Raw genomic sequence first — 17,004 nt, forward strand, 5'->3', positions numbered from 1 at the left:
ATACTGAAAGCTGGGAAGCCCGCGATAGCTCTTGATATTTCTGGACTTCCTCTGAAGGAGTGGATTAATCATAAGAAGCTCCCCACTCTCCATATTGTTACAGACTTGGGCTTTCCTTCAATGGCTTCCCGCTTTCTTCATGTGCCATTTCAAAGTGAAAGAGTGGTGGTGGTGGAGGAGCAGGGTGGGTGGGTTGCGGGTGGGGGCGGCTGAGGAGGAGGATGAGGATGAGGAAGAGGAGAGAGGGAGGGAGGGAGGGAGGGGGGTGTTGGAGAATGCAGCCAGAAGAACAGGGCAGATTCCAGCGCTTGCGTCAAAAGAGGATGATCCCACATCAAAGCGTGCCTCTCCGCCGAACGCCCGGCACGCTGACGAAGCCGATAATGACTGGCTCCATGGTGCACGGAGGAAGGGTAGGGGTAGGGGTAGGGGTGGGGTGGGGTAGGGGTGAGGGGTGGCAGGTTGGGATGGGCTTCGCATCACATCGCATCGCACCGCACCGCACCGCACCGCACTCACCAGTCTAGTTAGAGCCACTCTGCTGCTCGGCATGCAGTGACAAAAATCACCAGATTTATTTTTTTTCGCCAGTTATGCGCTCCAGGCTCTCATTAGCATACACACGCCGCCGCCGCCACACAGTTGAGCCACATGCTTCTCCCCTCCTCCCCTCCTCTTTCCTCCCCTCCTCCCCTCCTCTTTCCTCCCCTCCTCCCCTCCCCTCCTCCCCTCCTCTTCTCTTCTCTTCTCTTCTCTTCTCTTCTCTTCCGCTCCCTTCTCATTCCATCCCCTTCCCTCGGCCTACTCACACGGCAGTAGCAGCGTGCCTCGCATTGCATCGCATTGGAGGCCCACCGGGAAAGGGTCAGCACGCGTGACCCACTCACAAGTGAGTACGAGAGAGAGAGAGAGAGAGAGAGAGAGTGGGTGAGGGAGGGAGAGAGATAGAAAAGAGCCACCAAATACCGAAACACAAAAAAACTCCGGGGCCTAATCCTTCAAATCCCTCTATCTCTCTGTGCCTTGCCCGCCCTTTTTCTCTCCCGTTTTTGTAACCTCTGCAAAAGCCACTCGGCGGAGTGATGAAAACATTTTGCCATCTTCAGACATTTTTTTTCCTCCACTCCCCGCCATCTACACAAACTCTATGGCGGGTGGCGAAGTGGAAAAGGGCGCTGAAGTGGAGAGTGCGACTTGAGTGACTTTTTTTGTCTCTCTCTCACTCTCCAACCCTCCTTGTCCTCTCTTTCCCCCTCTATCACTCTTTCCTGATGTCTAAGGGATCACAACCCATTTAACCCTGACTGACACACACAAGCATCTGGCCTTTGTCTGAAGGGGGACTCTAATAAGTGGAGATTAGCCACACTCACTAGGTGAGGCAGCCAGGCAGAGAGACCCTGCATCTCCTCCCGCTAGTCGCACGGATGTGAGGGTGGTCTGTGTGTGTGTGTGTGAGAAAGAGGAGGTGCTGCTGAGGGTGATAGAGCTGGTATGAACTGTGTGTGTGTGCGGGGGCGCATGTTGGAATTGGCACACGTTTTTTTTTCCCCCGCTTTCCTTTTGAAAGTCTCCGATTAGAACAGTTCCGCTCCAGTGACAGTCCCAAGGAACGCCTGCTGAGGTGACCCATTTTACATCTCTCCTCTTCCTCCTCCTCCTCCTCCTCCTCCTCATCTTCTACCTCCACCTCTGCCACAATTAAAAAGTGCACATCCTCGAAAGTCAGTCACTCACAGTGCCTAAACCACACTGTGCTCCCTATAGGATATGGTCTGTGATGTGTCCAAAACGTTCCTGGGAGATGTTGTTGACACACCACTGCATTTAGGCATGGCTGCAGTGGGAGAGCGGCTGTGCTGAAGGTGATGAGAGATGAACAAATGGCGAAGGAATGGAACATTGGTCCAGAGAGAGGGGATTGTGTGTGTGTGTGTGTGTGTGTGTGTGTGTGTGTGTGTGTGTGTGTGTGTGTGTGTGTGTGTGTGTGTGTGTGTGTGTGTGTGTGTGTGTGTGTTTGAGCGTGCGAGTTGTGATTCAGTTTTTGGATAGCACAGGTCCAAACAGACTAAGGACTTCCTGCACCCGCCTCCATAAAAAAGTACCTTCTCTGAACTTTCCATCAATGTCTGACAGCAACTGACATACTTATGAATTAAGAAGAAATAAATATAACAATTTCCAATGTCCTGCCGCTTTCACTTCAGTCTATTTCTTCTAAAAGTAATGATTTCCTTCATTGAAATGCCAACTGATTCAAGAACAGCCACCACATGTGAAGATGTTTGACTTGCGAAACTCGCCGGGCTTGAATTGTCATTTACTCGCGCCGCAGTGAATGTGGAAACCATCTGTGTTTCGCGTGGCAGCATCGCGGCTTCCCCGCTGATCTGGCCCTTATTGGGGGATAATTGTACATCAGCGCAGAGGAGCAGGTGTTGAAGCCTGCGTCTCTGAGAAAAGAGGGGGAAGTGTGTTGAAGTTTGCCGCCACGCCACTTAACTCATGTCCCACTCAAAATTTATACCATCACCGGTCTCAGCAGGAGCTCTTCCATCTGAATGGCACTCTAGTGCTGGCTGTGTCCAAAGCAATCTCTTTCTCTCTCTCTCTCTCTCTCTCTCTGTCCCTGTCTGCCTGTCTGTCTGTCTGTTTCTCTCTCTCTCTCTCTTTCATCTGTCCTTTGCTGTAAAAAATAAGAATGGCACTAAAATGCTGTATGAGACACAGAGGGAAAGAGCAGAAGCTTTTTGGACTCGCCATCGCCACTTTAATCGAGTGAACATGTGAAGCACAAGCGCTGCATATGGCTTTTAATGGGAGAGGTATGGCCAGGTGAAATCTTGGCTGAAAGCGAATGTTAATTATGTGGACCAGATGGGAGTCTTGCCTGGCTGATGCTGTTGGCAGGGGGACGGGCTGTGATACGAGGACAAGGACTCGACTTGCTTGATGTTTTCTCCCCCTTTTTTCAATAGAGTTTTTTTTGGAAGCGATGTTGAGTTGCTCTCTGAGGTGCTCTCTGTATTGTCTGTGTGATGTGGACTGGGGCCATGCTTCACACCATCACACTCAGAAAATGATTGATTCCTCACGGAAAAATCAATCAAGACATGCTTTATATGAGTTATAACGTCATGTATCGCAACAGATAAAAAAAAGTGAATGGATAAATCGATTTGATGCTACAAGAACACAAACCACCAGACATACTGTATGTATGGACGGACTGTATGATCTTAAGGTCATGGAAGATGGTCGTACCGTAGACGATGACAGTGGCGGTGGTGCTTCTCCTCTTGGCCACGATGTTCTTGGCCACGCAGGTGTAGTTGGCCGTGTCGGACAGGCGAGCCTGCTTGATGATCAGGTTGTGGTCGATGGTGATGTAGAAGTTACGGTCATCCGCCGGATCAATGATCTCCTCATTTTTCAACCACTCAACCTGTGCAAACGAGAGAGCAGATGACATTGAGGAATACTAATGCAATCATGATTACATGAACACTGAAGTAATAAAATATGCTCCTCTTTTTCAAGTAGCCCCAAGAGGTTTTGTGACGATATTCTACAAAACTGTTTACTTCCTACATGTATTTATGTTATTTTCATCTTCTCTCAGCAATGCAGAAAGGTTATATATTACAGGGGAACTTTACACACATTACACATTACTACACATGTATGACCTCCACAGACCTTTTTATTGTTTTTTCATCATTATTGTCATGAGTCCAACTTGGGTATCAAACATTTATTTCATCATTACAACCACACGAGTCAAACTGGGGTATAAAACATTTATTTGCATATTATAATGTTTCTTTAATACCAATTCAATTAGATTAGCAGAGCAAAAACACTCATCACTAACACACCCCACCATATGTATTCTCATCAGATCCTTCTCTTTTCAAAAGGTCTTTCAAGTACCTTATATTTAAACACACATTTGACACCTAATGACTTCTCACATCTGTTTTTTCCCCCTAAGAGCTAGGCCACAAGGGGTCATTAAATTGCTTTCGCTGGGTCAGAGTTCAAAATGAAGTGGCACTTTGTTGGACGTTTATTTAAGGGGCGGAAAGAGGCACCGCATGGAATGAAGTGTCTTCTCCAGCCATCTGTGTTTGTGACACTAACACAAACACACAGATATAAAAACATGTACACACACACACACACACACACACACACACACACACACACACACACACACACACACACACACACACGCGCGCGCACACACAGACACACACACACAAAGGCTAGGAGGCAGGAAGGAAGAGGCAGTGTGAGGTGGGTGTCAGCTCTGCGCCGGCTGATCTAAAGGAGATGAAAGGCAAACGAGACGGCAAGGCTCGGAGGGCTGCGACTCGTCGCCATCATCAACATCATCACCACCTCTCTGTGTGCGTCTCACAAGGTGAGCAACCCCTCTCTCCCTCCTCCGCTTGATTAAAAGAATGCAGAGAACCTCCGCTGATCCGCCCTCCACTCAGGTGGCCTGTTCCAGTGACCCCGATGGGGCACTAAGGCTGGCACGGAATATCCCAGCAGGCAATGCGTGCCAAGGCAACTCCTTGGTGCATAAATCCGCACACTCTGTCAACATGCCCGAGCACGCCTGCAAAGCAAGCGTCAAATCTATTTTACGCGTTCTAACGCAGATAGCGCTTTATGCTAAGCAAGGTTTTCACGCCGCTCCATTCATCACGTTAACTCACCCCCTTCAAACTGCCCCATTTAATCCACATGCCGTGGATCTAAATCAGTCCAGGTTGATTTCCTGGGCTAATACCTCAGCCCGCGCGCTCTTAATTAGAATATTAAAAGCATGTGTAAATCCATCTGAGGCAGTCGCATAAATAACGAGGCTAAAGTGCTGAAATACCACAGTGGTGTGTCTCAATTCATCCGTCTGAAATGATGTGGCCGGACTTTTATTAGACGAGGGGGGAAATGAAGGCTTAGCGCTGACATTCACAATAATGACTGCATGAGCACATCATTAATGAACTGTGGACGGCCAAGAATGGCACTGGAGGTCCGTGCATGGCAAACCGACGGGGGGAACTGGGCAGTATGGGAGGCTAGAGCTGAGACTCCCGAGTTACCGGCCTTTGGACAGATGGACAGAAAAAAATAAACAGCGCTTATCGAGCCAGACACACAACTCAGGCCCCCAAAAAAGTGCCATCATGTTGGTCAGCCATCCAGAAAACGGTGGCATTGTCTCCGAGTAGTGAGCTGTGTGAGAAGCCATTTGAGGACAGACACAAGAGAACAGAGAGAGAACAGACACGAGAGAACTGAGAGAGAGAGAGAAACAGGGAAAGAGAAAGATAGAACACAAAATCACAGTATTGGGAGATGATCAAAGGCTCCAAGTGCTGTGTACAATATCAGCTCAAGCTGTAACGCTGCCTTCAAAATGTGTGGGCAAAAATATTTGTGACAAAACTTTCATTTTCTATCAAGTTATCTCTTGGTCTCATGGTGTGCGTTGTAAGCATTTCCTCAGATATCTAATAAAAATAAATATTCAAACATAATAAAACCATATTCAAGTCTGTCAAACTGACTATTTTAAGCCGAAGAGATTATCTTTTTGGAACCTATTTGGGAATGTTTCGACTAAACTAATACCAAGCCTTCACATCAGGCTGTGCCTCTGCCACTTTTGATTCCTTCATTTAGATTAAAAACAAAAGCTGTCTGGCACACCTGAAAACTGATAGAGAATGTGACAAACATGGCAACCAATAAGACACCTCCGTGTACTGTAATTTCAAGCCCCAAGGAACATCCGACCCCTTTTTTTCCGCAATCATTATAACTTCCTTTGTTAGTCTGGTAATGCAGCTGTTTGTTTAGGTGAGGAAACAGGCAGCTCGAGCAGATGAGAGATTTATCACTGCTGCACACCCTGGGCATCAGATGTTTCTTTTTTTTTGTTTTGTTCCTGTATTAGTGAGGATACGCTGATTACAGCCTGCACGAGCAGCTTTTCATCCTGACACACTTTGGAGATGCAGCAGCAGCAGCAGCAGTAGCAGAAGCAGAGGTGGCGGCAGTGCCAGCAGCAGACAGGTCGGGTGGTGCTGCTCCAGCTCCCCCTCCACCCACCACCCCCAACCCCACCACCTCTTTTCATTTCACTCCCTCTAGCCACTGGTGCTGCACCATGTCGATACAGAGACGTGCAGGTGTGTGCACACAGAAAAAAAGCACTGCCTCCCCTCCCTTTCCATCACTGTGATTCCCTGCTGGGTATATATCAGCAGAATCAGAGGTCGCTCAGTGAAGGGTGCTCTGCCGCCACCCCCATACCCCCCCCCCCAGCTTCCCCCACCCCTGCACCCTGAGCGTGTCTAAGTCAGATAAGGCTTTGATGTGGGAAAACAAGCAGCGGGGTGGGGTGTTTATTGTTTAGATACATACTGTACAGACCTGAAGACACTGTGCCATGATAAAGGTGCCCGTTTGTTACCATAGATAAGTAGGTAAAGCAATGTGATTCTGCACGGGTGCAGGTCCTCAAGCCATTTTGGGTCTGTGGTACGTAGCAATATCAGCACCACTTACTGTATATATAAGTAATCATAACAAGGGCTGAAGTTAATTAGGATGCACTTTGAAAAAAAAAAAACAAGTGCAAAATGTAATTTTCATCCCAATTAAAGTGAACTTCTGCAGCCACAGGCAGTTGCTTGTCGCCTGCTTTGAATCTAATCTCCCTTTAAACAATATTCAAGAAATAATGGAATGACACTCGAGTTCTACACTACCAGAGCACCGCTGAGTTTTCTAAACAGGAGACACTGTTTTTGAATATTTATTACTCTTGTCTTCACTTGCTGAAAGGACTTTCATAAGAACTGTAATGAAATTGTGGAGACACCAGAGAAACAGAAAGAGAGAGAGGCTTGTGGGTTTAATATATTCATGCTCATCCACATTCATTCATTTACATTTTTTCATGACTCATTCTGGACGTTTTTAGGGAATATGAATTGAAATTAATGTTTCTTGAATGAATTTAACTTAAGCCAGGTGAAAAACCCAAGGTTTTGCTTTTACCTGAAGGATAGCGTTCATGATTTATTTTCTTATTTGGGTGAGAGCCAGGTTGTCACATCCATTAAATTAACATTTTTTCATGAGAGCAAGTACTAACAAAGTGCTCTAACGGCAGGAAACGATTGGGAGGTTGGGACATTATAGACTTCAGTTAGACAGTCACCCCGCACCTCGGGGGCACTCTGTTCATTGAAAAGTATTTCTTTTCAGACTCCCCAAAATGGCTAAATTGATTTGGTCAGGCCACCTCGGGCCATCACTTTGCTGGCCGTACATGTAAAAAGCCTCTAGTTTTATTAGAGGAACAGAACCCATCATGTGCCTACTTCTAACTCTCTTTTAAAAGCAGGCAGTGTAAGTTTGTCAAATGGATGGCACGGTGGAGTGGGCGGCCCTGCTTGTTCCCACCCTGGCTTTTACATTCTTGTTAATGAAAACACAAAAATGAGCTGAAAGGGAACAATGGCCTCTTGAGTTGTTGTGCTTGCAGACGTGGCAGAGCTTGAGCAATGCAATCGCACCAGTAGAGAAGGCGAGGCACAACCAGTGACTGGGGAGAGTAGAGTGGTTACTGTATGCTCGGCTTATTGTGTGTGTGTGTGTGTGTGTGTGTGTGTGTGTGTGTGTGTGTGTGTGTGTGTGTGTGTGTGTGTTTGTGTGTGTGTTTGTGTTTGTATATGTGTATGTGTATCATGTGTGTGTGTGTGTGTGCGTGTGTGTGTTTGTGTTTGTATATGTATATGTGTATCATGTGTGTGTGTGTGTGTGTGTGTGTGTGTGCGCGCGTGTGCCAGCTTTGTCACAGCTGGGGAAGTGTGAGTGGCTGATTGGGAGAGGGGGCCCTCCTGCTGGGACGTAGAGAGTGTTTTTTACCCCCACTCCCCCCAGGCTCTCAGCTCTCCACCGCTGAAAAAAAAAAAAAGCTCCACTGAAAACCCCACTGGAGACTGAAGATGCCCCCCACAAACACACACACACACACACACACACAGAAAACCCACACACTACACTACACACACACACACACAGTCTACACACTACACTACACTACACTACACACACACACACACACACACACACACACACACACACACACACAGAAAACCCACACACTACACTACACACACACACAGACAAGCAAGCAAAATACAAAACCAAGGTCTAGATTGTGTGAGAAGCCCCTGAGCATGTTGCAGCACTGATTCAGCGCCTACCTCTGGCACTGCTAATGCTAACACTGCTAATGCTACAACACTGCTCGCAAATGACCAATGCTTCTCCAAACCATCTGTCATCATCATCATCATCATCATCATCATCATCATCATCATCATCAACAACAGCAGCATCAGCGGCACCATTAGCCTAACAATAGCTTACATAGTCTACAATCATTACAGGTAACATATAATTAAGCCAACCCTAATTATTATCACACAGCCATTATGCAAAGACAAAAGATGGTTATAATTATGCAGGGCACAATTAATGCTCAATTGAGGCTGCACAATTTGGATTGGGGATGGTCTGCTTTGTTGGTGAATTGTAATGTGTCTCTGGCTAATTGAATGATCCTCACACTTTCAGAGGGCCTTACATGTGTAATGAACAGTGTTCTGGGCTGAATGTGTGTATTCTGCTCTCAATCACTCATGTCTTGCGCGCTGTTTTTTCTCTCTGTGTCTGGTCCAGATTGTCCATATTAATGTCAAGTAGCTCTACAATCTGCCACTAAAACCACAGGCTGATCTGGTTTTCTTTGACCAGCAGACAAGCATAAACACTCACAGAGACACACAGAAACACAGACACACTCGCACACAATGTCTGGGCTGCTCCCACTGCTCGGCACACCAGTGCACACAGACACGCGTAGCAGCCGCACTCCCAGACAGATGTGCCCTTGCTCATTATTGACTGATTGGCATCAGGAGATTCATTAACATAATTGGCACATTTGTTGTCATTAACAGAGGGAAATTGCCACATGTCAGCCCGGCTATTGAGTTTGGGAGGGAGCCTGCTCCGAGAAAGCACACACACACACACACATACACACACACACGACAGAGAGGGAGAGAGAGAGACAGAGAAAGTGAGAGATAGAGAAAAGTGTGTGAAAGGGGAGAGGAGGAAGGGGGGGCTCAGACAAAGCAATAAACGAGTGTGCTTCTGCCGCTCCTTCAATCCCTTTAATGCTCTGGATTCCCTCGACTCCCCAAGACAAATGGACCTGGAAAATAAACACAACGCGCAGGGGAGCGGAGAGGGATGGGCGGGGGGGGCAGCCAGGGACAGGAATAGCGGTCTCTGAGCAGCCTGAATGCCAATCTATGGAGAACACCAATCAGCTTGTTCATTAGACAAATAACAGACCCATCATGGGCCATCATTATGCGCAACCTCTCCCGTAATTCCCCCTCCATTGCTGATTTTCAAGGAAACCTTATGAATTATGGAGTGATTTCAAGAGGCTCTGTGAAACGGTCAGTCTTCAGCTCCTTTTACTGGCAGGCTCCCCATGTAAATTCCGAAATCAGGTTGCACTCTATTTTTGATCTCATTTGCAGAGAAATTACTGACTGACCGTGACCGTGATATCAAAGCGGTGATTTTTGGCAGCATTTCAATGTGCCATATATTTTGTGGGTTGTGAGTCTGTTCCTGATATATACTATTTTGTGCTTTCTTTTTTGGGAGCAAAACAGTTACCTGTGTTTTGGTATCGCCAATAGCCACGCATGCTCTATGCTTAAATAGTTGGTTATATACCCAAATGAAACACTGCACTGAAAGGCTGAAGAATGAGTTTAATATTTTAGCATACATGGCAAACTACAAAGGTCTGTCTGTGTTGAAATACAAAATCTGTCATCTGGCTTTGAATGAAGATGTACTGAGCTCTTCGACTACTTGGCTTCACAGGAGGAGGGCTCTGTTAAAGGGAATACGACGACTCACGCAACTAAAGAGAAACGGGTTAGTGACCTCGGAAAGAGAAGCATCCACTTTCCCTCAAAAGCAAGCGTTGGCTTTTCTGTCCACTTTTCTGAAACAAAAACATGCACACTATCCACAAGGGAGAGATAAAACAAGAAAGAGACGGACAAAGAAAAAAGTGGGAGGCACACAAAGAGAGAGAGAGAGAGAGAGAGAGTGAGAGAGAGTGTGAAAAAAAGGACTTGTCTCACAGTGAAGAAAGCTCACTGGGGAGTCCACAACTCTGGATGAGTAATTAATTGGGTTTCCACTGCATTGTCTCTGCACAGTCTCTGATTACACACCAAAAAAGCTTGTGGTTCTTGGGCCCTCAAGGCTTGATGGTCTGGACTCCACCACTGCAGGCATGTGATTGCTTGAGTGACCCCTGCCCTGGATGTGTCCAGCCAGGTGACTTTGCTAATCACACACTGAGCGAGCCCATGTCAAACCGCTCCTCTAATATATCCCACTCCTAATCCCCTCGAGATTGCGACACTGGCAAATGAACGAGGATTGAGATTCCTGCGGTTGGCATGGAAATTGCCACGGCTCACGTCACATGTGTACACTGGCACCGGGGGGGGGGGCATGAGGAACCCTCACCGGTACCAGCTGAGACAGAACTGGGGCACCCATGTGCCGAGAAGGGAAAGGGAAGGAAAAGGAGCAGAGCAGGGCTTGGGCGCCGGTGGAACCCGGGGAACTATTTTTAACTCCGTCAGTCACCCCTGCGGTCCTCAGCTGCTCACAGCTCAGGCGCACAAGATGGTCATTTGGGTGTGACTTCATCCATATGGGACACGCGGCAAGGAAGGGGGCTCTCTCATTTTTCATGAACGGAAAGCCAGAAATAACATGTCATTACGGGGCCATGCATTAGAGATGTATTTAATAGGCGATGTAATGAAGGGAAGAGGAATGGAATCACTGCTTTGGGGCATTCAGGCAGCCTGAACAAGGGGGGGGGGTTCCTGACTTAGCTCATCAGCTTTTCTGAATGAGAGCCCAAGACAAACACTCAGTCTGACATCCATTCATCACTGCAGCAGCATATGCAGACTAGACACTTGCAGACCATGTTTGACACACACACACAAAAGATGATAATAAATCCACAACCCCCCTCCCTCCAATAAAGTGGATGACAGGTCCCTGAAGTGGCTGTCTCTGAATGCTAAACAACTTCTAATCAAATTCCACACAAAGGGGCCGAGGCAACCTTCCAATTGAGCTGTGGCGACAGGGGTCGTGTTAGCAGATAGTTCCTAACAAAAAGCGAAATGAAGCACGGGCCTCGAATCTAGACTGTTGTGTGTGTGCATGTGTGTGTGTGTGTGTGCATGTGTGTGTGTGTGTGTGTGTGTGTGTGTGTGTGTGTGTGTGTGTGTGTGTGTGTGTGTGTGTGTGTGTGCATGTGTGTGTGTGTGTGTGTGTGTGTGTGTGTGTGTGTGTGCGTGCGACAGCATTGGCCTTTTGTAGGAGTCCGATAACAACCCGTCAATGTGTTTATCAAACACCGCTGGCACTCAGAGGGCCTTTGTCGGGAGAGAGAGAGAGAGAGAGAGAGAGAGAGAGGGAGAGAGGGGAGAGAGAGAGAGGAGAGAGAGAGGAGAGAGAGAGAGAGAGGAGAGAGGGGAATGGCACCAGCAGATGGCTGAGGCAGGGGACCCGTGAGTTTGGGAGCAGAGGTGGGGGCACCGGGGTAGACTGGGAGTGGGGGGCAGAGGTGAGGTGGGATGGGGGTCATAAATCAGGGATACAGATGTGCTGAATGGAGCCTCTCTCTCTCTCTTTCTCCCTCCCTCTCTCTCTCTCTCTCTCTCTCTCTCCGGAGCACGGGAGCAGTGCTGGGACGCACGCCGGTGCACCTGCTCCGAGGTGATTCATTACGCACCGGAACCCATGTCATCGCACCGCAACGCAATGTCACATGAGAGGGAGAGGGGGAGAGAGAGAGAAAGAGGAGGAATGACAGTTAAGAGAGACATGGGAGGAGAGAGAGAGGGGGGGGAGGGAGATAATGGATCAAGTGGGAGGAGAGGGATGAAGGGAGAAAGAGAGGGAAAAGGCTGGAGGGAGACATGGGAGAAGAGAGAGAGAGAGGGGGAAGAGAGAGAGAGAGGGATAATAGATCGAGGGAGAAGGAGGGATGAAAGCAATAGAGTGGGAGTCGAGAGACCTGGCCGCAACTGAGGAGGAAAGCAAAAAAAGAACAGCATGGAGTCTTCAGAGAGTCCTGGCCCAGAGCTCACTTGCCTCCCTTCCTCTTCCACTCCCCCACATCCTGCACCTCTGTGTGTTTATTTATTTATTTATTTATTTGTTTGTTTGTTTATTTATTTTCCTGAATGACCACATGGAATTCAGTGAAAGATTGCATGAGAAGGATTGCTGAGCCAAAGGATTGGGAAGACAGAAGTAATGGATGAAGCACCCTTGCTGTGAACTATTTAAAAAGGAAGAGAAACATCAGAGCAAGTGCATGAGAAGGAGGAGAGTGTGTGTGGGTGTGTGTGTGTCTGTGTGTGGTGGGGGGGTATTTAAGTGTTGAGATGATTGACAGATGGAGACATTAAGGCTGGCCCTCCCCGGTTACGGGTCGCCACGGGGATAACGCTTGGTTTTTCCATGTGCACTTTGCCCCGGGAGTCGGGCCTAATGAAGGCTCACTTCCTGCTCCAGGGCCCTGGCGCTTAAGTACTTTCACATCCCAGCACCGGCCCGAGCGAGAAGAGTCCAGCGCCAGGTCTCACTGCGTCTGGCACACGGCGAGCATTTCTGTGTTCTGTCAACGACCTGGGAGGACCCGAGTATGTAGTATGTAGCCTACATGTGTGTTCTGATGTATACCACCCCCACACACACACACATACCAACACACACACACACACACACACACACACACACACACACACACACACACACACACACCTACCATTTAGCTAAATGCATCCACAGAAAGAAAAAACTGAAAAAAATCCCTGTGTCAGCAAGTGTTCTCATGGCTCTGCCATTTCCAGAGATGGATAGATTTCATGTAATTTACACAGATGCGGAACCCCCTGGTCCTACACACGACACAAAAATTATTGCCTCACATTTGGCTGATGACAGACCATAAAAGACTGTTTCAGTAAACAATCCCCATTAACATAAAACGTGTTTAGCAGCTTAACACAGCACTAATTAACCAGACATTAATCCTGTTTTATTGACACTCAAACTAATATGCTTAGGAAACATTTGACACCTCGACTGTAATTGTGTTTTCTCTTAGACATGGACCCGACCATGCGCATCATCCTACTTGATGAGCCACCCACAGAACTATCATTTCCTGTGCCCCCTCTATCTTTCTCCCTCTCTCTCTCTCTCTCTACAGTACCTCTCTCTCTCTCTCTCTCTCTCTCTCTCACTCTCTTTTTTGCATTTACACTAGCATTATAGCTAGCTAGAGTGGTGTGTTTGTCTGTTGAGAGAGTGTGTCTCTAACTCCTGCTTGCCTGCTAAGGGGGCTTGTATCTGTGCGTGTTTTCCTGACTCCTGACGGGGGGTGTGTGTGTGGGGCGGGGTTCGACCGAAGACGCCAGCACGTGTCCAGCAGCACTTCTGGAGCTCTGGGCGTCTCTCTCCTCTCATATACTGTACGCGTCAGCTTCTGCTTGACCGCTCCATGTTGCGAGCGGCTCGCCAAGCCCCTGCCTGCCCGCCTGCCTGCAGTCTCCCCGTGGAGCGGCCTGCATCTCAGAGCCCCTCCATGTGTGTGATCTCCGGCGAATGAGAAACGCCGACATGACTATGCACGAGGTGGCTGACGGCACTGCATTTGCATTGCAGAGCGAGAGAGAGAGAGAGAGAGAGAGAAATAGCAATTCCTTATTCCTTTCAGGGCATGTGACTGGAGGCCCATTCACACCAAGAACGATAACGATAACTATAAATAAATATCGTTCTTATTAATATGAATAACGACGTTCACACATAAACTATAACGATAACGACATGAAGAACGATATCCTTGGGGATCACTTTCAGAGCGATTTTCACAGCGATAAAATGCTAATAGCCAATCAGAACCCATCGAATTTTAGCCGTCATATTCATTAACACAAGGAGAGACTTTGTTTATCGTTGTTCAGTGTGAAGACTTTTATCGTTATGGATAAAGTTATCATTATCGTTATCGTTCTTGGTGTGAATGGGCCTTAAACTGGCTCTGTCCTGGGGCCCGTGTTGGGACGAAGGAGAAGACGCTGCAGAACTGCAGAAAAACAAAACCAAAAAGGCTCCCTGAAAATAGGGTGACGCTGTGATGGTGACTAGACCAAGAGCCTTGCAGCCTGTAAGTGACAAAAACCGCCGGACGGGAGAGAAGACACCAAAATAGAGTGAGCAAAGCCAGGAGGATGTGGGTGGACAGAGAGTGAGAGAGGACTCTGATAGAAGAAGGGAAATAAAAGGGAACAGAGACAAGAGGAGATCAATGATAGAAGGCAAAGAGAGAGAAAGAGAGACATATAAGGAAAAGAATGTCCCCAGCACAACATTTATGGCCTCGCCACATGACCATGATGAGGGGGGAGAAGAGAAGTGGCTTGTGAGAGGGCAAACCTTTACTTTAGCCTGTCACGGCTCTCACAGGAAATAAGGGAGGATGGATGAATGGGACAGGGTGGATCACAATGATCGCTGCCCACACAAAGTCCCCTGATGACGGTCCTACGGTTCTTCCCCTGTAGGTCCGCATGAATGAGTCGCAGAACACACTAAAGGAAGAAATAAACTCATGTTTTACGCTCATGCTGCATGCTTTTTTTTTTCTTTGTGTGTTTTACTGCTGAGGATAATTGCAAAAACGGGCCACTCCGCTCTCGGTAATGAACATGAATCTTCCAAATTGTCCTAAAATTGTTGGCTTCCATTTTTTGCTCTTAATTAATAGTTTCCACAAAACTCAGCCACCAGGGCTATTTTAACGTTAGTTGCACTCTTAAGCGTCTCAGCAATTTCCATGCAGGGGCTGAGCGCTGGCTTTGTACGAGAGCCAAGAGAAATGTCTGCTGTTTGTTTTCTACCACGGAGTGGGGAAACGCTGGCTTTACATCTTAAAACATCAGATAAGATTATAAAGCTGGCTGTGCAGCGTCCGAGAAGTGTGCAGTCCGGCTGTCTAGACGGAGTCAGTGAACGGAACCGGAAGAGATAGCTCAATCGGAACAGAATTTACACATCTTCGGCTCTCCGCTACTCCCCATTATGCCTGATAAACAGAGCGGCTTATAGAGAAAACAAGCGCGTACAGATTTTATCCCCATGGATGACCACTAACGGCTGCATTCTATATTAATCATTCTGTGAGATCATCCCTGACCCACAGGTTATACGCGCTGTGACCACTGCTTGAACTTGTTGTTTTTCAAGCTGAATCACTGTGACACTAAGCTTTTTCTTGGCATTATAGATACACAGAAACTAATTGTTTTAACAGGACTATGTTTGCAACAGCAGTTTCTTGATATTTTAGCTATATTTGTATGACATTGTTCAGCACTGCATCCCAAAATGCACGGCAGTTCATAGTCCAGGTATACTGACTGTATATTTTGTTTAAAATTCCAGAATTGAATTGAAACTGGCTATTAAATTCCAATTCAATTCTTGAATTTCACTTCAACAGGAAGCATAATTGCAATTCGAATTGTGCACAACCCTGCCATACAGTGGCATATATAAAAAAGAGCTAACGTTTCAGTGGAGAACAGGGGGTAAAACTAGATCCCAAACTAATGAGCAACCAGCGAGCAAGAAGGTTATCAGGTTATTGACAATAACGAATTGAGTTCCCTGATGTGTTTCGGTGTTTTTCCGCTTAGCTCGTGTGAAGCGGTGTGCTGCAGGTTTCACTGTGCTCCTGCCCCCACATGTTGGCCGTGTTTTTGTGGTGCTGTGTAAGTAGATTAACTTTACTATCCTCCCGTATCGACTCCATGCTAATGAATTGACTGTTCCCTCCATCCTTCATCAGCTCCTGGGCGGATGCCGGCGCTAATCCCCGCTCGCAATCTCCTCGATCGCATGTGACGTGATTAACAGTGGGCAAATCTCGCAGTGCACACAGACCACTGTCAGGTAGGGAAGAGAAGACGTTGTCCGAGGTAGCCTGAGCTTTGGCCGAGGCAAACACAGCCTCTGTGCTTCTTGAAAACAAACCCTCTTCGGCGGCCATTACCACTGCCTAATCAATCAAAGCACATTTTCACTGTTAGTGTTTTGGTGCTTGGTGTTAGTGTGCTTTCTTCGCCCCCTTTTTCTATGTAGAAGAAATTCAGGGCAGCGCTCCAAGGCAAATGCGAGCGAGCGAGTGAGAAAAGAAGAACGAGGGGGGAGGGGAGGTCAGGGGCGGCCATGTTGTCTTTCTCACTCTTGCTCTGCTTACCCGCGAAGGCGAGGGTTTGCTTACAGATCAATTACAGGCCCCGGCATTCCAGCCGACGGGACGGCGGGCACCGTAGCCGTGCCAAAGATAACCACTAATCAGGTCGGCTCGAGGCTCCCACTGCCAGGCCTGTGGGGAGCGCTGGCTTGGTCTGGTCTGGCAGCGGTGTGTGCCAGCACAGCCCTCCTTCAGGATCCTGGGGATGCGGATGAGGGAGAGGGGTGGGGGTGGGGAGGAGAGAAGGAGAAAGGGAGAGAGGGAGTGAGACAGAAAAGGTGGGAGAGAGAGGGTGAGAGGAAAGGAATGGGCAATAAAGACAAAACTGAGAATGAAGGAGAGAGAATGCGAGAGAGAGAGAGAGAGAGAGAGAGAGGGGAGGTTGTAAAGATTCTTAACTGCTGCCACACCACAAACTGCTGCGGCTCTCCTCCACACTTGGTAGCTTAGACGAGTGTTTCGCCAGGCCTCGGTGTGGCTGTGGCTGTGGCAGCAGCAGCAGCTGG

At 47.8% G+C, this 17,004-nt stretch overlaps 1 protein-coding gene across 1 annotated transcript in view; it reads right to left on the reverse strand.

Moving 5' to 3' along the window:
• The window catches only part of unc5ca (unc-5 netrin receptor Ca), a 140,512-nt gene that overhangs the window by 28,318 nt on the left and 95,190 nt on the right, over positions 1-17,004 (reverse strand). Inside the window, 1 exon segment of the mRNA XM_048243938.1 lies at positions 3,265-3,445. Coding sequence (XP_048099895.1) covers positions 3,265-3,445 — 181 coding nt within the window.

Source organism: Alosa alosa, chromosome 5 (assembly GCF_017589495.1).
Source record: "Alosa alosa isolate M-15738 ecotype Scorff River chromosome 5, AALO_Geno_1.1, whole genome shotgun sequence".
Lineage (NCBI taxonomy): Eukaryota > Metazoa > Chordata > Actinopteri > Clupeiformes > Clupeidae > Alosa > Alosa alosa.